Below are 25351 nucleotides of genomic sequence, written 5' to 3'. Positions count from 1 at the left end.
TGCCATTGGACCCTAAACATTTCTCATCTGCTGTCAGATTAGCTGTCAAAGGTAGGACATCTGACAGAACATTATAGACCATCAGACATTCACACTTACATTTACAGACTTCTGCACATTTAAAGTGACAATCTGTGACATTTTCACATTCATCAGTGATTCATCTTGAAAGCTTTAACATGTACTGCTCTAAACACCTGATGGTTCAGCAGTTCAAAACCTAAGTCAGTTTTACCCAAACTAAAATATGGCTATTTTGATCCAAAGTTAGACACAACAAGCCCAGGACTTACCTAAAAACTGTCACATAGTTATTGTTAGTTGTACAAAACAATGTGCATATGACATTGGAAACTGTAAATGATACACATATTATTAACATTATGATCATTATTATCAGTTAAATAGTGACATGTAAAAATAGCTCTGAATCAAAACAAGAACTTATCTTGGGTAAGTTGTTTTTTTTTATCGGTAGCCTACATAAAAAAAAGAACTTTGTATTTATAAAACTCAAGCAAACTGTGAAAGCTGTTGCTCTTGTTCTTTGAAGAACATTGGGTATTAACTTAGTAGTAACTTTGTGTTTGCTGACTTCAGAGGAATCGCTGAAATATTTGTATTTGTTAATTAGTTGATCTCTCCTTCCTCATGAAACATTTGCAAAGCGCATTTTGAACTACTTTAAAACCTATATTGTTTACATCCATGTTTGGTGGCTAGCACTTTTCTTCATTCCCGCACATTGCACACAGTTTCTTGGCACGTTACCGCCAACAACTGTTTGGGGGAATATTGTGAAAGCCCCTGCAGCAATATGTCTGTGCACCAGCCGCATGCTCGTTGATGTGAATGTGTGTCCTCACACAGTACATAACTACAAACTGGGACCCGCTCATCAAAACATTGGGTTCCCTTAAACAGGTTATATTCACAGTAAATTAACTTAATTGTGACTCAATAAAAAACCAGCAAACGCCACCTAAAGTGCAACATTTCATAAGAAGAATTCAGACATCACTGTTTGATTGACATGTGGTCAACACACCACAGCACTGACTATCTAAATATTTAATAACCCTCAAAAGGAAGGCAGGAGTAACAGCCGCTGGAGGGTTTTCATCGTCCCAACAGATATTTACAAAAGAAAACAATCTTCAAATGAGGGCTAGTAACCTGCCAGAACATCTAGTTCCACATTTATCAGCAGCATTAATGCGAACTGGTTCATACATCAGCCTTAGAAGCAGTCCCCCTGCTTCATCTTTAATGGGCTCACACAGACATTCTGGCACTACAGGAGCAAAACCTAGCCAGTCTTTCTCTCTTGATTAAATCTCTGCAGCATAATGAAGCAGAAGAAAGTCAAGACGGCGACTCAGAACCCCTATGTTTACCTGCTGCATTTAATTTGGCGAGATTATTTATTTATTTTTTTGTCTGGCAGTCGAATGCTGTTGTGTGGCAAGTCTGAGCCCTTCAGCCTGTAACGTTTGAGAAGAAGAGAGAAAGCCAACACACTGCGGTCGTGGCATCACAGCTGTGTGTTGCTGCTGAGCTGTTGGGCAATACCTCCAGAAGACGGAAAGACAAGAGAGCAGCTGCTGACAGTTAAGACGTTCCCTGGTGAGGGAAGGAGGCTGGAGGAGGAGGAGGAAAGACGAGAAGAGGAAGAGGAAGAGGGAGGGAGGAAAACGAGGGGAGTGCAGGGTTTGTTAGTGGCTGGGAAAAAGAGGCGGAGGAGGGAGGTGGAGGTGGAGGGGTTCCTCTTTTTTTTTCTCTCTCTGAGACAGATTCCTCACAGTCTTCGGTGAGAGGCAGAGCAAGCGAGCAGTCAGCTTGGGGAGTTCCTTCTTGATTTTTCTTTTCTTGTTTTATTTTTTTTTAAATAATTTTTTCTTGGTGTATGTTTGTTGCGAGCGCTCGAGCGGCAGCCTCGAGCTGCGTTTGGTGTGCAGCATGGAAGCCAAGTCCCTGTTCAGCCTGCACAGAGCCCTCGCTCAGCCCGTTAGGATGTGCATGTTCGATTTCCCCGTCAACATCCTGGACGACCTGGTGAGCTCCGATACCACGCCGCCACACCGCAGAGAGCTGGATGTGTGTGTTTGTGTCTGTAAGCGTACATACAATTGTATGTGTTTGTGTGTAAGTGTGTGTATGCCCAATTCTATCTATCGTTTTTATCTGCACATATGAGTGACATACTGTATACTGCAGAGTACATTTTAAGTATTCATAGTGTCTGTGTGTGTGTGTGTGTGTGTGTGTGTGTGTGTGTTTTGCAAGTAGGTTGGTGTGTGTGGCTGCATCAGTGCTGTGCCATCATTCCCATCACATTAAATTTATATTTCTATGCAGTTTTAGCAGACAAAACACTAAATATTTTCACTATAATATCCAGGTATTTAAGAAGACCCCTGTGTGTGTGTGTGTGTGTGTGTGTGTGTGTGTGTGTGTGTGTGTATCCACTTGGCACATTTTTTGCCTGTTTGTACATATTTATACTAATTTGTGTCGATAACCCTATTTGCATACAGCAGCAAATGTGTATATTTGTAAGTGTGTACATTTGTTTGTCCTGTGTCGCATGTGTTTATAGATCTTAATGTTTGTGTATACTTGTCAGTGTATTTGTACAGGCCTGCAGCCGTATGCCTGTGTTTATTTGTGCACATGAGTGTTGTATGTTGTAAGTTGTATGTCTGCATCAGTAATATATTTGCAGTTTATTGTTTGTGTGGTTCACAGTGTAAGACTTATTATTGTGTAAAGAATGATCTGGTCTGATCCAGACATTTCACATGCCGACCAATTAACTCACTAGTAGTTTAATGAGCAGTTTTTGAGGACTTGTCAGCTCTGCATGTTGTAACTCCAACTGTAATTTGCAGCTGAATTTGCTGCATTTTTTCCTTCTCTCTTGACTCTTGTTTGCCCTCAGGTGATGGGATGTGTTTACCTAGATTTGCTTCTGGCTCTCAGATTTCATAATCTGTCACCTTAGTTTGTTTGCTTTACGTGGGTATTCTTTTTTTATCTGTTTACCTGCCAAGTTTACCTGTCATTGTTCTTACTTGCAACTAAAGAGAAAAAATTGGTCTTGGTGTTTGGTGTGAATGCAGCCGTCAGTCTGCCATGTATGTGTGTGTGTGTGTGTGTGTGTGTGTGCGTGCGTGCGTGCGTGCGTGCGTGCGTGCGTGCGTGTGCATGAGAATCTGCGCGCGCTCACACCCCGGCAACCGTGTCCCTGCAGAGGAGGGTGTGCCCTTTGATAATTTGACATGTTGGGTCGTATCTGTAAAAATCCCACACGGCGCCTAATAAAAGTGTTCCTGTGTCAGCTGGTTAATGAATCCTGAACCTGAAAACAACACAGATCTTCTGCTGTTGTGGGTGAACATTTTAATAAACACTGTTGATTTGTAGCCCTTTTTTTTAATCAGGCACAGCCTGATATTAAACCTGCGGTCTCTTTATCTGAGATGGAAGTGTTTTTTTTGTTTTTGTTTTTTTTAACAGGTCTTTGTTTTAAATGGTTTTATTTGTCAATTTTTTTTTTGCAGTTTTAGATCATTAATTCTTCTATTTTTGAATGATGATGATCAATGATGATGGTTCATAGATTTTGGACTAAAAAGGAGCCCTCTTGACCGTATGACAAAAAACAAATCCTTACTTTACACATCTGTGGTGCAATGTTTGGGAACGTTTCATATAACTCTAATATTCAGTGTTTAAATACAGAAAATGTGCAGTTTTTCCCCATAAAAATATATCTTTTAGCAGTTTAAATAATAATGCACTTCAAGGCTAAACGTGTACTGTAGATGTGGGGTTGTTTTTAGTGTTTTGGAGACCCCTAAGGTCAAGTTTTGAGAAATCTTAATGCTACAACATACAATAATATTTTAGACACAATGATGGTTTACCTCTTTAATTTTGTGTAATATTTGAGTGTCCACATACTTTTAGCCATGTAGTCTATTATACTGTAGTATTTCTTTCTTTCAAAAATCTATGTGGACATTCAGTTTCAAGTGTAGACCAATTGGCCAGAATGATGTTACATAGACGCAAAAATGGCGTCCATCAGAAATAAGCTCGTGAATGCAGCTCCGTTTGGCAGTTGTCTGCGCAAAGAAGCTCTCCACCTGTGGAAATACTGAGCACATATTTACTGCAAAGTTATAACCTTCTGCAGAGCCAAGAACATCCTGTCATAATAGCTGAAATCACGTCCTGTTGTTTCCAGCCTGTGTGATTAGCCTGTTGATCATGTTTTTCACCACATCTGTAGAGCACCTGAGGCCATGTTGTTGCATGAATTGTGCTCTAAGAATAATATTTAATCGTATTTGATACTCTGCTGTGCTGTCAGCGAGAGGCTTTTCTCTCTCTTTCTCTCTCTCGGCTGCAACACCTGATTGTGTTTCATGTGGCCTGAATTCTTCTCCTGGGGTCAAACGAAGTCACTCGCTCTCCCTGCTGTCAGCCTGTATGTGTTATGATCCATCTGGGTTATGATCCATCTGGGTGATATGGTTGAAATAAGGTCCAGGCACGCATGTAGTCACGAAGATTTGTTTTTTATTACATTAAAGGGAAATCACCAGGCTGTGAAAACACTTGTATAAAGTCATCTGTGGCTGTGAGGGAGCTTTGTCCGGTCTGATGAAATCATAGTGATGTCATCTGGGTTATCCCAGCTCGGGCATGGAGACCACACATTTATAACAGACAACCTGTGTTACAAACTGTGGGTGTGTGTTTAACAGAGAGGAAGATGCTTAATGCTACATTGTGTAAGAATTTCTCCCATCTAGCGGTGAAATTGTATATGACAACCAACTGAATATTACTTTCTAGCCCCTCCTCCCACGGTGGCCGAAACGGAAATTAGCTCTTAGTATCTCCATCGTTTACACGCAGCTGTTCCAGCCACTCCAATATTAACTTTGGTCTTGTTGCTTTGCCTGTCGCGTTATCGTTTTAATTCTCTTTTTTGCTTCCCTGGCGAGTAATCTCCCCCTGGCATTCGTCACGGTGCCAATAGGTGTAAGAGGGCAAAATCCGGCGGTATGTCCCTCTTTGGCTAATGTATTTTAAAGATGGAGGCGCAACATGGCGGCCCTCATTCAAGCGAGTCGCTCCTATGTATTCTGAATGTCAGATTCTACACTTACGAGAATACTTGGATTAGTTGGTGGAAGTAATTACACATGAATGAGTACATATTTCTGAAAGAACAAAGGGGTTTTTGCTAAGAATCAAGTCATATGACCAAAGTCTTCTATCCCGATATCAGTCATTTTATATCTCGATATGTAACAATATAGCATGTTTTCTGGTAATTCAATAAATAAATAAGTCTTTATGAAATAACCACATGATAAAGCCTATTTTTGTATAGCCAACTCCTGTGTGAAGTAAATACACGACAACTGAAAAGCATTGAGTATTTTCTCATGTTATTAAGAACTTTAGTGCAAAATGAACATAATGTTCACGGATCAAAACGTAAAGCGTCGTCCAAATGACAAATAATGCAATAATGCAGTTTTTTGAGATTGCGATAGAAACGATATAGAAAAATATATACAATAGATATTTATATATAATGTTGACGATATATATATATATAAATATATATACACACACACAACTAATTTGCAACAGTTTTGAAGGAAGTTTTCGTCACTGACAGCGTATTTTACGTTGCCAGAATAGCCGATCTTGCAATAAATGATGCGCTCTTAGTGACTACAGCATTATTTTTTTTATAGTTTTTGTTTGGGCACTCGCAGCTCTTGGTTAAGGTCAGGGAACGATTGGGGCCTTGGTTTTATACTGAAATAAGTCTACATTGCAAGAGACACGATGTATTGGTAACATTTAGCCCAAACAACAACCTTTCCCTAACCTTAACCATAGTACAGGGCCTTTAAATAGTCAAATAAGTTTAAACTTCTTGGTGGTGTATGATGTCAAACAAAACAAGTGCTTAATGCCTCACTTTTTCTGAATTTTAAAATAAAATGTAGTCATTACAACAACAGTTGTTTATGAACCAGGACATAAAAACCAGAAGGTGCAGAGACCTGGGGTCCGTTTCAGAAAGCAGGTTTAGTGAAAACTCTGAGTTTGTTAACCCTGAGATGAGGGAAACTCTGGGTTTTCCGTTTCAGAAAGAGAGGTAACTTCACCTCAGAGTCAGTTACTATGGTTACTGAGTCTGTGAACCTAACCTGGTCGGGAGCAGGTTTTCTTCAAGAAACCTTGAGTTTCTCTCCGTCTCCTCCCTCTGACACAGTGTCAGAGGGAGGAGACGGAGAAACTCAAGGTTTCTTCTCTCTCATTTCCTCATTCATTCATTCAGTCCGTTATCAGGCGCATTTTAATGCAGTTTGTTATCTGCATGAATAAAAAAAATTATTGGTTTATGTTAGGCAGATTATAAAACGTTTTTTTCTCAAACATGTCATGTCCTTTTGTAGACGATCCCGTCGTTGAAAAAGCTGTATTAATTCACAGAGAGTTTACGTCGGGAGATGATATTGAGTCCCGACTAAATGTATTTTCATTTCCACATAACCGATTTGAGAGGTATTTTTTTCACAGTCCATTAGATAGGCCTTTGTAGATACTTTATCTGTCCTCATATCACTAACATCAACCATCGTGGACATGCTTTAACATCCCAGCTGATTCTTTGTGTCACATTACGTTTTTTGTAAACGGCATTTATCTTTATTGGTGATGCGGATCATACTGTAGGCTAATAGTAAAGCCTCTGTATGCAGAGCCGTCAGAAAAGTGTGACTCGCTCTGAAATGTTTTTTAAACCTTTTTGTAGTGTTCCCTGGACACAAACCAGTGAGAGCAATTAAAAAGAAATAAATGATTATAAATTATATTTCTGTTAATGATCATGGTGCTGCAGCCTCAGAATGGGATATAGTAGCTTACTTTTTTGCCCGCAGGATTGCACCCAAATGAAATTATAGGTGTAATACAATTCCAGTTTTCACCAGTAATATTATAAGTTAACTGTGATTATCTGAAAAAGTATTTCCGCCGACCAGTTTGTTTGTGGTTGTTACCATGGTGAATCGTAGTATCATGGCTCCAATCATGCTGCCTTTTTATTGTGGTGGTGCATGCGCGTGAACATACTCAGAGTTGATTGAACCAACTCATATCAGCTGTTCTGGAACCAAAAACTCAGAGTTTCCCATCTCAGGGTAAATCAACTCAGAGATCAGGGTTAGACTCAGAGTTTGTTAAACCTCCTTCCTGAAACGGACCCCAGAGTACTTGTTGACGGCCAATGATGCAAAAGAGTTTACCAGCAGCCAATTGTTCTCAGCTGCCAAGTGGTCGAGCTGTCAAACTGTCAGTCGGCTGTAAAGGAAATGAATGGATGTCTGCAGACTTGTTGATAATGTGAAGTGTTGATTCTCCGAGGAAGTATTTTTATCAAAGCGTCAACATTGAGACAGTAACAAACAAGGGGAGTATTTTATTGTAGAAAATAATGATCAACAATTAAATCGGACTAAATTTGTGGCACAATTAGACTCCTGCCCAGTATTTACTGTAGGTTTCGTCTTGTTTTTAAGTATAACAGTATGCAGATTTTCTTCTTCCTCAGGCAGTTATTGTACTGTTAGTCCCCTCACTCTTTGCTCCCACTTGGTCCCTAATGCCCCCACAAATGATCGGCTGCTGATCTGAGTTGTTTGTTCAGCTACAGGCAGGCACTCAGAACAGGCGACCAAGTCCAAAGGGGCTCCAACAGGGAGGCTAAAGTCTAGAAAGGGCAGGCAAGGGTCAGAAAACAAGGCAGGCAGAATGACTAGACTGAAGCCTCGAAAGCTATACGGTTTAGATAGCACAATAATAGACGGTTTGGCAGAAAGATGGCACAATGGCTCAAAGGCAAGTACGTAGGTGGGAACACACTGCAGACAACTACTGAACAGGACAAGGAGGGAGAAGATATTAGCTTTAGACCAACAAAGATTACTTGACATTTAGCTTCACAATCTCTTTTCTTATTGTTTCTCTCTCTGTTGTTGTTGTTGTTGTCGTTTCTTTGACTCACAGGAAGCTAGTTAACGTTCTGAGATTAGTCAACTTCATCAAAGGGGAACTCCACCAATTTTACATGTCAAAGTGTCAGTTGGGCCTAACGACTTCAAGTTTTAAAAAATAAAAATAAATATGTGTGGCATTTGAAAGAAGTGAGGCCTCTGTAGCCCTCTCCTCACCTCGGCTTCAGGCTACATTAGCCGCTACTAGCATAACACACCTGAATCTCTGACCAAAATGACGGCGGTTAAGATGCATTTGGGGTAATAAAAGCACCAGATTTTGACAAGAAAGAGGAATGCGAGGAATAAAAAAAACAATTGCTGCATCCATAATCACATACTTTGCACTAGATACTCAATATACTATAGTTTTACATATTTTTGTGTGAATTTTATCTTTTCGGATGCAGTGAGCTACTGTGTAATTACTACGTCACTTCCTGAGAGCCTCCTTGCTAGTTGCCGGAGATGCGTAACCATGGTAACCCCTGTCAACCTCAGCTCTACCGGCATAGTCAGAAAATGCTTAAATTACTGGAAAAGGTAAGCAACTAGTCAAACGGTTGCAGTTGACAAAAGCCCTGATTTTTAAGATGTAGAAATGTAAATTTAAGCATCATTGACGTTCCAGAGCTGCTTGGTCGCTGTCCGTTTTTCTGTTATGAATGTTGTCGTTGCTACCACATTGCATTGTGGGATATTTATGCCAATATAGTGTCCAGTGTTTCCATACTGGAATATTTCACCAGAAATATTATGCAATTCACGTACTATTGGTTTCATACTAAGATTTTGGACATACTGTTTTAGCCTACATTTTAGTATGGAATTGTGGTCGCAGCCAATATCGCTGGTTCAGCTGCATCAATTTTGATCCTTTTTAAAAAAAAAAAACTCCATCGAGACTCGAGAGTCTGACAATATTATATTGGGAAATGCTAAATCTGTGGAGTACTCTTTTAAAAAGTTATTTGAAGGGGAACGAGAGGATTTAGGTCTGAACACATGGGATTATTATAGACAGAACAGAAACTAACAGATTTTGTTTTCGTTTACAGGTAGGAGAAGTTGCATCTTGCAGCTTTAACGTAGATGTAGTAGTTTTTATGGCCAAGCCAATAAATTGAACTGTTGTCATTACCAGATAGCTTCCTGTTATCCATGTTGTTTGGTGGACTGTTTTGTTCAAGGTCCAGAAACTTTGCATACTTTGTTGTTGAATTTGTTTTGTATTGTGACAGATGAGCAGCAATGGAAATGGCTGAAAGCAGAGATGCAACCATGAGTTTGTGCAGGTCACATAAGAAATAAACTCCTGGTGCTAGCAGAAATATCTCACAAGAAAGAATTAAACAACCAAATAAACAAACAGAATGATTGATTGCATGACTCACACGTCTGTGTCAGTATTCTAACTGGCTGAATGCAATACGTCTCTTCACACTTATACAGATAATGTATTGTTACTTCTGAAAAGTTGCAAAGTAGAGCCAGCCACTGATAATATCTCCGAGCATTCGGCCCAAGGATGCAAGTACAGTAATTTATTGGCTTGGCCATAAAAACTACTACATCTACGTTAAAGATGCAAGATGGAACTTCTCCTACCTGTAAACGAAAACAAAATCTGTTAGTTTCTGTTTGTTCCCTTCTTTAGTTAATCAGGGAAGTCCCTTGAATTTTATTGCCTCATCTTAAGCTTTCATTTTCTGGATAAAGTGGATAAAATGAAAAGGTGAAACTTGGTTTGATGACAGATTCTGAACAATACCGTGGAACAATCAATTAAGAAATGCTGAATCATTTTTCTGACAGTACCATTTTCTAAACAATTAGAGAGAGGCTGGTTTATTTCTTGCTCAGCCTGGGTGACCGTTGTCAGGTCGCCGCCTCCAGTGATCTCCCAGTTGGCTGCAGTTGAAACGAAAAAGCATTTTTAAATGCCAGGACCTTGGAGGAGTACCTGAATGGCTCTGCTGGATGATATAATGGCAGGGAATAAATCTAGAGGCTGTGGGAGGCAGCTCAGACTGGCCTCGCTGGGTGTGAATGGGAAGCTTCTTCTTGTCTTTGTTTGTTACTGGGAAACACTCTCATGGGGTTTGTTTCCCAGTGCAGCAAAAATGGGGTGTCTGTGGTTCTGTAAATGGAAAAATAAAATTCAGCTGGGATGGTCAGGTTGATTGTTATTTGATGTTGTTCTTCAGGTAAAACAATTTTATCTTCACCTGCTTTGTGTTCAACTTTTTTAATCGACTGTCTCTATTTTCCAAAATGCTTTTCTACAATACTTCATATTGATTTCTTTTTTCATGGCCCCTCCAAATGTGCACTTTGGTTTGTTTTGTTAGTGCGGTTCTTATAGGCTGGTGTGTAAATCAAACTATTATGTGGACTAAACAACCGAGCAGAGACCACTTTAAAAGGAGGGTCTCGGTCCACTCTTAAGTCTGCTCTGATGGGTTTTTTTTGGGGGGGGATTTTGGATAAGTGATATGTGACCAAATGAACTGAACTACTGGTGTGAAAGCGCCCCAAGGCACCCAATTTTGGAACCATTTCAATAAGTTGTTTTCAGGTGATGGTCTTTGTGTATCTTCTGTCAGTGTTGCTGCATCCAATCCTCAAAAACAGGCAGGAAGCATTGTTTTTATTTGAGGCAGAACGTGAATGATTGATTGCATAACTCACATGTCTGTATCGTTATTCTAACCCGCTGAATGCAATAAGTCTCTTCACACTTATACACACAGATAATGTCTTGTTAGTAACAAGACATTATCTGTTACCTCTGCAAAGTTGTAGAGCCAGCCACTGATAATATCTCCCAAGGATGCAAGGACCGTAATTCCCTTCTTTAGTTAATCAGGGAAGTCCCTTTGAATTTCATTGCCTCATCTTAAGCTTTCACTTTCTTTTGGACAGTTATAATGTGTCTTAACACCACGGAGTTTCAGTCTTGTTGTTGTTGTTGTGGTTGAGGTTGTGCACCATAAGAGGTTTCACTTCTCCTTTGACGAGCATGGACTGATCTGCCGTGTTCCGGGAAACCCATTTTCTTTTACCCCAGCATAAGTTAATTTTTTCTAGTGTTATTCCTCGCTTTGTTGACTCAGCTGGTAAAGTAAATATGCATGAGCAGAGCATCGGTGGGGGGTTCGGCCAATCTGTGACAAGGGGAGTGGAAGCTCTGGAGGCTCGTTGATGGGTCTTTTTTGCTCCAGGACTATTAGGACCCTCAGGTTTCTGGTGCAGTTCTGAGGGAAGTTGTGATGTTGTGCTGGAGCCGGTTTGCCTGTGGAGTGCCGGTCAGGACAGGTGTCTGCTGGGACTGCGAGGATTATTACGGGACAGTCAGGAGAGCAGGCAGACAGGTTTGTTTTATGCTTTATTTTATATTCAGACAAACAGCCAGATCTCTCAACCTAATGAGACTAAAAGTAAATAGACTGAGCTGCTTGTTGTTCAGTGTCTATCTGAGGACACAATGATAAGGATTGAACTTTTGACTTTACTGCCAGTAAAACTTTGTGTAACCAAAAGATCATCCTGTTCTTACGGATGTGATCCAGGCCACAGATTCATGTATTTATTAGACCACGTTAGGACACTCGTTACTGGAAAAATAATGGATCTGCTGATACATTTGAAATTCTAATTTAATTCTAAATGGTTTGGTTGATGAGATCATCAGACAGATATGATGTTTTAATGATTAAGATCATTTGTCATAAAAATCTAGTTAATGATTAAATCTGAAGCAGAGAATAAGTTTTCATTTGTCATCTCACCTTTTTGCTTTCAGAAGTAATGCTACACATATTCACAGTTTAGTGTAATACCTGTGAGTATACTCTGTGTCCTGGGGGCCTAGTGGTTAAGATGCACATCATGTAAACGCAATCTTTGATTTTATTTGGGGACCTTTGTTGCATGTCATACACTTCTGTCTCTCTCTCCATTCATCAATGAATGAATGCAAACATGCAAAAACATATTTAAAAAAAACTAATAACTGGGTTTATGTTTACGTTGCTGTATTCAAGAGAATCATCACATCCTAAATATGATTTCTTTTTAAAACTAGAACTGATGTAAGTATTTATTTCAAACAGTATTGGGCAGACTTAAGACTTGGACTCAGATTAGACTTAAGTACAAAAATGTCGACTTGAGTTTTGACTTCATTTTGACTGCTGTGAGACTTGACTTGTGATTTGACTAGAGATGTAACGCGACAGAGAAATCACGGTCCAGTTCATACCCCGGTTTAGGATTCACGGTTTGGTGTGAGTTCGGTACAGCGAAAAAAACTCCAAAAGCATTATGGATACATTTCTTCATTCATTCATTTCTCTCACAGATAGTACTGCGAGTTTAAAAGACAGTACTCCTGCTGGGGACTGGCAACTTTCAAACACTGTACGAACACTTAGCAAACACTTTCCCAAAAGGCAAAAAAATCCCAACAGGCTATACAACTGAAAAGCATCTCTTATGATATTGAAAATACAAATTACGGGTTGTTTTCTCCTCGCCTCAGTGATCGGCACATCTGGGTGATGCCGTTATATGTGTGATGTATGACTTGCCCTAAAAGTCTTTAAAAAATTAAAAACTGAGGTTATGTTTATGTTGCTGTATTCAAGAGAACCATCACGTCTTAAATATGATTTGTTTTTTTCAAGCTAGCTAACTGATATAGGTATTTCAAAAAGTATTGGGCAAACTTGAAGACAGATTGTAAAAAAGAAAAATAATAATTACAAGTCACAAAATTGTCCACTTGAGACGTGACTTCCTAGGGGTGTAACGATACACAGAAGCCACGGTTCAGTTCATTTAGGAGTCACGATTCGGTGCGTGTTCGGTACAGCAGAAAAACCCCAAAGCATTATGGATACATTTCTTTTCATTTATTTTGAATAAACAGCACTGCAAGTGTCAAAGACAATCCTCCTGCTGGGGACTGAGGTAACATTTTGCCCATTGGCAACTTTCAAACAATGAACGACAACAGGCTATACAACTGAAAAGCATCTCTTATGCTATGAAATTGAAAATACAAATTAGGGGTTGTTTTCTCTTCGTCCCGGTGATCGGTCCATCTGGGTGATGCCGTTGTACGTGTGATGTATGACTTGCCCTAAAAGTCTTTAAAAACAGCTTTGAAGAATTTCTGCCTGGACTTTGATTTACTGTCACAAAGAGTTTTTAAAAGCAGGAACACATCATTCAGGTTGGTTCATAAGGGAATAATCAGACTCTTGCATCACAATGCGATGCGTCTGCACTGGAAACTAGATTGCTGCATTTGAAATGAAACAATAGCTGCTATGACCTGATCCCATTATCCCGGCATTGTTACAGTGTTCTGCACTTCACAGCGACATCAGACAGCACTGAGGCTTGACCTCAACTGTCGGCTCCTGTTAATAGCTGTCAGACTGAGACAACAGGACGCTCAGGAGGCCAACCTTTACCCTGCCCACATCATACTCACTCTGGCCATCAGATTCTTAAAAAGTTTAATTGGGTTTTAAAATAGAAGTGGCTTTGTCTGGCTCGCTGTCAGCATCTCAAGATCTGTGAACCTCCTGTTAGCTGCCGTCCAATCAGAGATCCTCTCTGATAGGGTTAGGAAGAATCTAGTCTCGCATTGCCAGACCTTCCTCCACAGTGCTGTGGAGGAGGGTCTGGCTAGTCCACACAGCATTCCTGGATGAGAGAAAAATGTGTTCTGGTTTATTGGCATTTCTTTAAACCAATCACAATCGTCATGGGCTGCTCTAAGCGCAGGACGGAGGCAGCGCCTCTGCAAAATAGCCTCGGGAAGGAACTTGTTTTGGTGGAACGTGTACGTTCAAAAGTTGAACAGAAAACTCAGATTGGACAGATAGTCTAGCTAGCTGTCTGGATTTACCCTGCAGAGATCTGAGGAGCAGTTAACCATAGTCCTCAGAAATCCATTGGAGTTTAGAATTCCAACACAAAGAAAGCGGAAGGTAACGGGACATCCGGCCGAAAAGTGTGACATTCGGCGGATCGGACCTATCACGGACGTGGAACATCGTGGATATAGACTAGGAAGAATCAGAAGGGGGTTGAGTCAACCTGAGGTGTCAGTTAAATGCCTCTGAGGCAAATCTGTGATTTTGTGATGTATAAAAAAAGACTTATTAATTGACATCAAGGTTTGGCTTTTAAAGGATTCGTGAAATGTGTTGTTTGCTACCTCCGTCCTCCTACTAAGTCGGTCACAACAACACCTGTCAATCATCTCGCTGAGCTGTCTTCTGGCAGCATTCGTACGGCCTTCACAGGTGTAGAAGGAGCAGACGGAAAGTGTAGGCTGTTGTCTGAACGTTTAGCGTCTGTGCTTTTCTTTTAGTTTGTTTTCCTCTTGCTGTCTTCCATATCTGATGTTGCTGTGATGTAACTATTGGCCACTTTATAGAGTGCTGAAGGAATGAGTCCTATAAGTTAGCAGCAGTTTTGCACTTCCAGTTGCCTTGTCTCGAAGTCAAAGGGTTTTTTGGTTAGATGTCAGAAACTCGGGCTGTCGTTAACACAAGCTTAAAGCTTTAGTGTGTAACTGTTTGCTATTAATGAACGTCCGTTACATTCAAGCCATTGCCAAATGAGTTGCTACAAAGCTAATTAAGACTATCAGCTCCACACAACGCTCTCTGTATTTCTCAGTATGGCTGTGATCAGAAGATTGTGTCGTCCGGTGACTTTCCCGCGCAGAAACTCGAATGAAGATAATGACCTCTTCTGAAGAGTCCATCATGTTTTTTTAATCCTCTGTGTCCTCCTTGGCTACTAGCAACAGCGTGGGGGGGGCGATCACGGGAGGCTTATATCAAGTGGATGCGCAGACAGCGTTGTTGTCATTACTTAGAATTCCTCATGCGGGAGACAGAAACTACGCACTATAGCTTTAAGAGATTCTCACCTTTTGGTCGCCGACGTAAAATATGCCAGTAAATACCCCACTTGTGAAATGTGCAGCTTTTATATGTCTAAAAAAAGCTGGTGCTAATAAGTGGCTAATCCAGTTATGGGTGCTTCACAGGAGGAGTTTGTGTATTGACAAGTACATCAATAAACAGGTATGTGTTATCTGTTTACAACTACATTCTAGTGTGTTATCAACCTTTTTTATTAAATCTGTACATGATGCTTCTTAATGCTAAACAGGGGGGTTAAAATAAATTAAGCAATTTCAATAACCAATTCATAATTTAGTCTAAAAATAGACCAAAAATACTGACAAAAGTCCATCACACATTTAATGGACTGAAAGTGATGTTTTCAAAAGCAAGAACCTTTTTAGGCATTTTTGGTTCTCTGTCACTACGAGTGTTCCCTTCACATTAGAGGCGGCCATTTGATCCATTATTAATGAGAAAATATTAATTAGTGCAGCTTTAAACAGTTGCAAAGGAAAATGTGATACCTATATATAGGTTTGAACCCCAAAAACACATTTTTGTAGGCTTTTGTACGCACATCTATGCTTTATAAGCACTTTATTCTCAATTTATTAGCCTGTTTTTTCCCCTGTTATGTAACTATGTACTCTGTCCAATGTCTGGCACTCTCATTGGCTTTTATTTGTTACAGATTTATTGTGTGTTGAGCACTGGGGAACATTGTGCGCCTGGCAGCAGCCCAGTGCTACCACAGGCCTCCGCTGCTGCCCAGGGAGCCTCCACTGGGGGTGGAGTGCCTTGCTCAATGGCATCCTGACAGCAGTTTTGCAGAAGTAGAACTTGTAGAACTTTCCGGACTATAATGTCTTCCTGATGTCGCTGCTTTGATTTTAATTTTAACCTCATCTTGATGGAAATCTTCTGCCATGTTAAACCTACCGCACGTACATTTGTCCAACTCTCACTGGGTGTGGTCGACTTCTTTTAAATATGCCGCTTTGTATCTATTTGTGTTTACGGAGTATACACGTGTGGTTTGTGAGAGAGTAAGAAAGTGAAGGGGGTGGGGGAGGGGTCTCCTCAGGGAACAGTAAAGCATGTCGGAGCATCAGCCAGAGCCACAGCAGCAGCACAACAACATCCTCTGGTATTGATTTCCAGCAGATGGAAGCAGAGCTTTAGTTAAATCACTGCAGACTAAAAGTTGGCAGTCCCTCTGGCTTCTTAGAGATTTTTTGGGATTTAGACCATATGGGGTTTTTCCATATTTCCAAGACTGAAGCTTCTGCTATTATTGTTCAATGACAAAAAAAGTCAGCATTCAGTGTTTATTTTCTTCTCATGTGGTTGAAAAATCGTCAGTAACAGCATTTAGAGCAGAGGTTTCAAACCTGCCTAAAAACCTGAGTGTTTTTTAATAATAGTGTTTAACTCTGTACCAACTCCCTTTCTCCTCTAGCTCATGTAGCAGTAGTGGCAGACCTTTTTTAGATCCTCTACTGATGTAAAAACACCAACACATCAGTAAGAAAATACTCCATTACAAGTTGAAGTCCTGCATTAATCATACAATCAGCTAAAAGCAATTAAAGTTGAACATACATCTGAGTCTGAATTGAATTGAGTCTTCTTGCATTAAAGATCTGCTAACCTTAAAACTATTTCATTACTTTATGTTTCACTATAAAAGCTGTTCTAGAGGCAGACACAGACAGGATTTTTGGGGGGAAACATTTGCATATTTGAATGTTTTTTATTGGCATGAAAATAATCAGATGTTAAATCATTTAATATTTGCACAAAACATCAGCTGCTGATAAGCGTATTGGCACCAGTGTTGATCCTTAAAAAACAGTATGGGTCCTTCGCCACACGCACACACACTTTGGGATTGATTTATTTCAATGAAAAGTGCTCTACAAATAAAATGTATTGTTATTATTATTATTATAGTTATGAAGCGCTGCAGCTCGGTGATGAGAAAGGCCGGGGAGGTCAGACATGTTTGTGGTTGCAGCTGGTGCAGCAGATGTTTTCGTATGCTCAATCACTTTAACACCTGTTCTTCCTCTGTCGGTGTGGATTATTTTCTTGGAAATAGATGACATAAAAATAAAATACAGGCCGCCAGTTTGTTGTGTTCATTTGTTTTGTTGACGTACTTGCTTCTCATTTAAAATAGGTTGAATTAATTAGAGTTACTAATCATTTTAAGAGCTTGGCAGACATCTTGTTAAGGTGATGGATGTCCCAGTGTGGTACTGTGTGACACATTTGTTCCTGACATTGGCCAGCAGGAGGCAGTGTTAGGTGTCAACTTGACCCAGGCTCCTTCAGTGTTGGACAGTAGGAGCCATCAAAAATGAATTCTGACTGACCTTGTCCTGAAGTGAGATTTTACTGCAGAGAAAAACAGGGGCGAAAGGGTTTTTCATGTCTGTGAGGAGTTGTGCTTTCTGGCGTTGAAAATAATGCACAGAATCTTAGTTAATTTTTTGCGGAGAACTGCAGATCTTTGTGTTTAGGTGCTGTTTGAGTTTTACTGCATTTGTTGTTATTTGTTTGGCTGGTTTGTCATTGACTTACTTGCTTTTTGCTGACATCGGTGAAGGAAGTACTCAGATTTAGCAAAATGTATCTTATTCCAGCTTTTTAAACGTGAGGCTTTGCTGCTTTTTATCATTGTCAATTCATATTTTTTTAAGTCGACTTAAGTCGATTAAAATAAGATATTTGAAGACGTCACCTTGGGCTCTCAGAACTTGTGATAAGCGGTTTCTGGCATTTTTGAGACCAATCGATTAATCAGTCAATCGAAAACTAATTGCCAGATTAATCAATCATTGAGACAATCATTACTTGTAGTCTAGTCTTGCATTGCCAGACCTACAGTATCTCCACAGCGCTGTGGAGTGAGTAGCCCTATACTCAGATCCTTTACTTCAGTAAAAGTAGTAATTCCACAATGTGAAAGTACTCTGTACCATCTGCACCAATATGTCATTCAAATTTTCATTAAGGAAGTCAAAAGAAAGACACAAATAAAAATGAATAATATTAGATAAAAACATAAAAATAACAAAACAGATGAGACGTGTTGTAAATAAAACCGTGTGCTAGAATGTGTTACAAACATTATATATTTTATTTCATCTTTCATTTTACATGAAACAGCATTTTACATTTTGGGGTTAAACTATTTTAGTCCAGTAGTTTTTGCTTTATATTTTTATATATATAATGAAGATTATATGTTTTGTATGTAAAATCATAATGAAAAAATGTAAGTGATAACTTAAGCTATTTAAAAAAATATGTGGATTAAAAACGAAGTAAAACATACAATATTTCCCTCTAAATGTGGTACCTTTTAAATTGTACTTAAGTCTAATATTACTAGATTAATGTTACTTTCTAATGTTTGCAGACAGCAGGGACTGTAAACTGTGCATCAGTGTGTTTTCTTTTCCCATGCTGCCATAGTGAGAGCAGAAACAACACACCCATCATTTCCCAAAGGCATGACGTAACGCTGCCTTCAGGGACACCTCGTATATCTGTACTTTGTACAGTATGCACATTTTAAATATTAATTTACCACACAGTATTACAAGAGCGCATTGCATTTACACAAAAAAAAACTTATCTCGTAATTATGAGTTACTATCTCATAATAAGAAAAGAGCTTGTAGTAATGAGATAAGATGTCTATTTTTTGTGTGAATGCAATGCGCTTCCGTACGGTTTAGTCCTTGTTAGAAAACAGAAAGAGAGGGCTTTATGACAAAAATAGTTGTTTTGCTGGTCGGCTCCATGAAATGTCATATGGTGTGTATTCATATAGATATAGACAGATATTATTATTATTATTATTATTATTATTATAGATGTTATTCTAATATTCTGTTATAATTGCTGAATTCCACATGTGTATATCCAGCAGTTTAATAATAATAAAATCTACATATAGGCCTACTAAGAAGGGAAAATTGAGAAAGAAAATAAATAAATAAAAGAAGTTCAATAAATCCAATTTATTTATAGGGAGTAAACTAAACCAAATATGAAGGATGATTACGATATTTTTATTCCAAAATAACATTATCTCAATTAAGATAAGACTTAATTGATCTCCACAGGGGGAATGTACATGTTAAAGCAGTATAAAAACACTCTAAAGAAGTAGAAAACACAAAAAGAACTTTTGAAAATTATAAAAATAACAAAACAATGAAAAGGAATAAAGATATTCAATTATATACATTATATATTACAATACTTCGCTTATATACATGCACACACTTTGTGCGAATATATGTGCAGATGTAATGTAGGCTACATTACTGCCATTTTTATATTAAAACATTTGACGATTGAGATAAAGCTAAAGGTTATTGTTTTAGAGATTAGAGACATCATATAATGTTTGGTTTTAAGGCATAGCCATGTTTTCTCAGAATGAATATAAACAGTAGGCTATTTAAAGAATGTTAATCCTCCGTTACATCCCGGGACTCTGATATTTCCGACAGCCCTGAAGGCAGCACATGCCTGAGGGGCGGGGTTTAGAAAAGCCTCAATCTGAGTCATGACTCTCCTGAACCAACGGACAGCAGCGATGAGCCAACACAGCGGCTGGCCTACAGACAGCAGCAACGACTCTCTCTGCTTTAACAAAACACAAACAAAAACAGTAAAAATGTCGCTACCGTTACTGTGACTCGGCTCCGCGGGCACCCATGGTCTATTTCTCGGGGATGCAAACAGAGGCGCACAGCGTCAAGCCGGGACAGCTGGTCGAGATGTTTGACTCGTCGTGGAGGGTGCGGAACATTTGGGACGGGGTGAGGCTGGAGGTGGTGGAGGACCGCAGCCCGGTGGTCCTGCACAGCCTCACACACTTGGACCCGGACCTGCCGCTACTGGAGGTGAGCTGGAGGAGGCCGGGGGGGGTGGCAGGGCACGGGGGAGGAGGAGGGCGGAGGAGAAGCGGGGATGAGAGGCGACAGAGGTCCGTTAGCTGATGCGGTTTGTTAGTGTTGTGATTTGGAGGACGTCAGGAGGATCCAAACTGGTTTTGAGGGTTGGAGGATTTTGGATTGATCCTGAGCTGATAGGAATTATAAAAGAATAAAATGAGTTTTATTTAAGGCTGTTTACCATCAAGTTACACACAGTTTTTTTTAAATAAAAGTATTAGCTAGTATATAAAAACAAGAAGAAGATATCCCCTGTATGATTTCTCTACTTTAACTCTTTTTTGGCTGTTAACCCCACTTTTAAACCAGTTTATTACACATTAAACACCTTTTAAACATATGTAGGCATCCAAAATATACAATGAATAGGTTAATATGTAGGCTACAATAGGATTTATTCATTGATTGTCTTATACCTCAGATGATGTAATGTATGAAGACATCTACTAATCCTATATTTGTAAACCCTGTAAAGCCTTATGGCATCTATGACATTTAAACAGCGTATCGATGTCAAATGCTGAGTTGCTGGAGATAAAGGGATAGGACTCTGTATTAGGTAACATACATAATGGACATAACAAAAGTAAAAGTAGCACAAAAAACCCTATTGTGACACTCCTTAGACATTGGCACAAGATTACTGTAACAGGATGACTTGCTTTTTTCTGTGGGTATCAGTTCTCTGTACGTACACCGATTCAATCCGATACTGAATAGATGTTAACTGTAACCTTATATTGCAGGTGTCAGTCAGGTCTTACCGTTGAGGATAGTTTTGTCATATCACAAACTTGTATTTCCTGTTGTGTTTTAAGATTCACAGTTGTACTGTAAGTCAAGCTAGAAGCTAGTAGTCCCAACCCAAACCCAAAGAAATTAAATTAATGTTGATATAAAACAGACAACATATGCAAATATTGAAATCGGAGAGAGCCGGGAATGTGTTAAAAAGGATTAATTGATTATCAAAATAAGTGCATAGCTACTTATCGATTCCTTGATTAATCGTTTCAGCTCTACTAAATGCTAACATTAGCATGGCCGACGGGAATGTCATTAGTTTTGCAGGTAATTGGTCATTAACCAGAGTACTGGGCAGATTTAAATTTTGAACTGATGATGACGCTAAATAAAAGTGAAGGGATCGTCAAAGCGATTACAATTCATCCTGAGGGGAACATGAATGTGTGCACAACATTTCTTGACAATCCATACAATAGTTGTTGAGATATTTTATATAAAAGCACAAAAGGGGACCCCATGAGTCATAGTCACCTCAAGCCATTAGGGTTCATCTTGTCGGGAACATGAATGTCCAATTTCACAGCAATCCTTTAAATAGTAGTTGAGGTATTTTAGTCTGGATCATAGTGGTGGACTTTGCCATCCCCAGAGCCAAAAATATCACTCTAATGCTCTTCTGGCAATGTATTTTTTCGTACACTCTGAGCTCATTTCATACCATTACCCTACTTCTTTATTTCCAACTACATCACTTTCCTTTTCAACCCATGACCCAAAGATACAGTATCACTGTTATCTCTAAAAATGTCTTTTTTTTTTAATGGATTAGATGGAAACATTCTCCAGCACTGTGCTCCTTACATTCCGTACATTCGATGAGATCAGGAGAATGAGTAATGACATTTATTTGTCTTATGTAAAGCCGGGGATTGGACGAGGACAGCCTCCTAACCATTACCACATGGAGACGGTCTGGTCTCCGCTGTCTGTACACTTAACCTTTTTGATTTTCTCTGGTCTCTGGTCATCAATCAGACCTAGACTGATATCACAAGCCTGTTGTTTCCCTTTTTTCATGTGCGGAGCTCAGAGAGGTAGCTTCAGCTATAACCTGCTCTGCCTCTTCGCTTCTACTCTAATCTAATCTAATCCTCTTCTCTAACACAATTACTAATGCTTAATCCCCCTCCTGCATAGGCCGAGGGGTTTCCTCCACAATCGCCGCCTTTCTTCCCAGCAGTCCAAAAGGTTAATGTGGATGTTATTCAAAGTCGTGGTTCTTTTACAGTATAAAAGGTCACTGGAAAGGCGGATGTGGAGGAGAGTGGTGGGTTGGATTCAGTCATTTGTCGATATACCTCGGGCTCTCATGTAACCACCATCAGAGTCTGTACCTACTGTATCATATAGCTGAGGGGATCAAATGGCTCTGAAATGGAGGTTTTCTAACCTATCAAGTTACAGCTGTGTTAGAAAGAAATGAATGCTGTGTTGCCTCAGTTGAAGCCATTTTTTCTTTTATACATATTTCTTTTATTATTTTAACGTGACTAAAGGTCTGAAATGAGTGCTGTGCGTGATTTGGCAGATATAAATAAGTCATTGTTGGCTTCATGCTGGCTGATCATTTTAGATCAAATTGGTTACAAACAATCTGAAGTTTCTGGGCATAGGTCGCTGCTGATGCTTATCGCCTTATTCCTCTTCTATTGATCTGCCGATTCATCATTTTATTAAGTTATGACCAGACTGAACTTGGCAAGGCCACCATTTTCTGCAGACACCTCCCATGATTCGGGCTGGGTTTGAAAAGTCTTGCTTCTGTTGCTGATACGGTACCTGTGTTTTGCTGGGTTTTTTCAATTCAATCATTTGGGAAGTTTGATGTCTTTAACTGGCTTGTTTTCTCTTTAAAGTGCTCATATTATGCTTTTTGGCTTTTTCTCTTTCCTTTATTGTGTTATATATCTTTTTTGTGCACGTTATAGGTTTATAAAGAGAAAAAGCCCAAAGTCCACCCCAAAGGCACTTACCATCTCCAACAGAAAACACTGTTCACAAACTGCTCCAAACAGCTCTATTGTAGTCCAGCCTTTACTTCAGAGACAAACGTGGTCACTTTGGAACACACGTTATAATGCAAAACAACCTCTAAATACAATTATGAACCTGAAAATGAGCATAATATGAGCACTTTAAAAGATTTAGTTTTAAGATTTAGTAGTTTTAATTGTAAAGTTGATGTGGTTAACATTTTTGACAACATTGGGTCGTGAACTTTGTTCTGCGAGCTCTGTAAGTCTTAAACTGCCAAATCTTGTTTGCAGTTTGGTGTGATGGGAAGGAGCAAACTGTGTAACTCAGCTGTTTGAATACCATTTGTTTTCTGTTTATGTTTCGTTTGAATTTATATAACCATGTGGTCCCACTGTAATCGTATTATCCGCAGTCAAACAGTATACAACAGTTCATTCAAGCTAGAAATAGTCATAATTAAGAGTGGAGTTCTGAGCGCTCTCCAAACGCTGCCGTCTAGCTAACCAGCAGGATTAGGGGCCAAACCAACATAAAACACTGCTAAAGAAAAAATAGACTGCTGCTTATTGAGGCTGCCTCAAGTCCTTAAACAATAAGTAATTTAAACGGTCAGCTCCTTCAGTTCTGGACTCCCAGTACAGTTCAGACCAGTTCAGGACCGTTGAGTCTGAACAACAGTCACTTATGTGGTCGTCTTCGGATCTATTTTAGGAAGTAATCGATGCTCAGTGCAATTCTGAACTGACAGTGAAACCATAGACAAAGGGCTACTGTAACTGCTCTAAAACCAGCTTTCTTTCTACTGTGTCATGGTCCGATTGTCCTCAACAGTGACTCAGCCAAGCAAGCAAGCAGATGAATGACATTAATAACACAGTACAACTGTGGTAATCCCACATGGAAGAAATAATCTCATATGCAATCAAAAACAAGCAGAATATCACGTTACAAACACAGGAAAGTACACAATACTGGTTTAAAGTTTCCTTGTTTGTCAGTGGTGGAGGAAGTACTCATTTACGCAACAATATGTCATTTTCTGCTGCTAAGGGTCTCTCAATCAAAACAATAACAAAAGACACAAAGAGTTCGGTGACGTCGAGAAGTGGCGCAGGATCATGGGAGTTGTTGTCCCACCACCATTTCCGTCATTGCAGTCAGCTTCTCGCGGTCCTTCAGTGTCTATTGTTCAGGAGGTTTTTTTACCAGGTTCCCAATTGTCTGCAGAGGTCTTTTCCTCTCTAGAACAAACGGACCAAAACCGGTAAAAACTCCGGAATAAAGCAGTTTCGACGCCATCGACAGGCGACCAAATGTAACGGACCGTTACCTTGAATAAAATGACAGATTTCTCTGGGTTTGAACATTGTTGGAAACATTTGGGATAGCGTATAAAGTACACAACTCAACAAAAAATACAACATAGGTCTAGTCTTTTTTAGACATTTTAATGCAAAAGATGTAGTGGAGTAGAAGTATAAAGTAGCATAAAATGGAGACACTCAAGTAAAATACCACAACATTGTGTACTTGAGTAAATAGGCTTAGTTACTTTCTACTACTGCTTGTTATATTTGATGCAGGTATTCTTTTCCATGTGAAAAACTTTGATGAGCTTATTACTGATTGTAAAATATCAGTTCTGAGACCCAAATGCAGAAGGAAGATTTCATATTCGGACACTCTGAGCTGCTATTATTTGAGAATTAAGCATTGATCGAAGCGCAGGTGGAGGTTCGGCCGAGCTCTGCGGTGAGAAACAGGAGCCGGACCGTCCGAGTCGACACAGACAGAGAATCTTTTGTTTCCACAGTTCATTTTGAAGAGAGTCGAGAAGCCGAGTGCTGGATCTCAGTGGCAGACAGAACGACAGAAACAGGCTGGAATGTGAAGGCCGGCGACGCCTGGAGAAATACTTAAACCGTCTGATTCTGCACTCGCTGTCTGTCTGGTCTAGTTTAATTACCTGGACTGGTCTTACACGAGGAAACTTAAAAACATATTAACTAAAGAGCATCTTTTAGAGAAGGTGCAGCTCAAAGTGTCCCAAATGTGACAGTTGACATTTTTTAATTTCCCATGTGGACTGAATTAAAATATGATTAAAATCAGATTCTTAGATATGAAACCTGAATATTTCAGGGTCTAGACATTACATTTCAGCCTTTCTTGGAAATAGGCTTATTTGCTTCTTTTCTGCAACCTAGACAAGAAGATTGAGTCTTATGTTTGTGCGTTAAATGTGGAGCTAGAGCATCAAGTTACTTAAGGAGGGGGAAACATTATCTCTTTATGTATCTTGTAAATTTAATCTGTACAAAAACAAAATTACATTATTACTGTATATATATTGACAAGCAACAGTTTATCCATGGATGCAGCACTTCTGTACAGCGTCTGAACAACTATAGCACTGGTTGCCAGACACCTGTGTGAGCTCAGGTTTTGGTTTTGGTCTCCATACAGACATAATGGTACCAAACCTGGCAACCTCACGGTGACAGTTATGGAGAGACTTCATCGTTGTTTTGGGTCAGTTAGTTTAAAATGTCTCATT

General features: G+C 39.5%; 2 protein-coding genes across 8 annotated transcripts in view; both read left to right on the top strand.

The window, feature by feature from the left end:
• The window catches only part of gle1 (GLE1 RNA export mediator), a 31625-nt gene extending 27997 nt beyond the window's left edge, over positions 1–3628 (top strand). The window contains exon 16 of the mRNA XM_031305679.2: positions 3593–3628. The gene's annotated coding sequence lies outside the window, so the exon portion shown is untranslated. The remainder of the gene's footprint in view (positions 1–3592) is intronic.
• si:ch211-251j10.3 (uncharacterized protein LOC799483 homolog) overlaps positions 1–25351 on the top strand; it is a 64992-nt gene that overhangs the window by 9406 nt on the left and 30235 nt on the right. For 2 of the 7 annotated variants that reach the window (XM_031305677.2, XM_035997174.1), the window contains exon 1: positions 19642–19959. The exons of 1 other annotated variant lie outside the window; for it this stretch is intronic. In XM_031305677.2, coding sequence (XP_031161537.1) covers positions 19771–19959 — 189 coding nt within the window. In that variant the 5' untranslated portion in view covers positions 19642–19770. Of the gene's footprint in view, positions 1–1789; positions 2056–11301; positions 11468–19641; positions 19960–25351 lie in introns of those variants that run through there. 4 more of the 7 variants (XM_035997185.1, XM_035997177.1, XM_035997179.1 and 1 more) reach the window with 3 other exon arrangements.

Source organism: Sander lucioperca, chromosome 2 (assembly GCF_008315115.2).
Source record: "Sander lucioperca isolate FBNREF2018 chromosome 2, SLUC_FBN_1.2, whole genome shotgun sequence".
Classification (NCBI taxonomy): Eukaryota; Metazoa; Chordata; class Actinopteri; order Perciformes; family Percidae; genus Sander; species Sander lucioperca.
The sequence above is the reverse complement of the archived record's forward strand: the minus strand, read 5'-3'. Positions and strand labels throughout refer to the sequence as shown.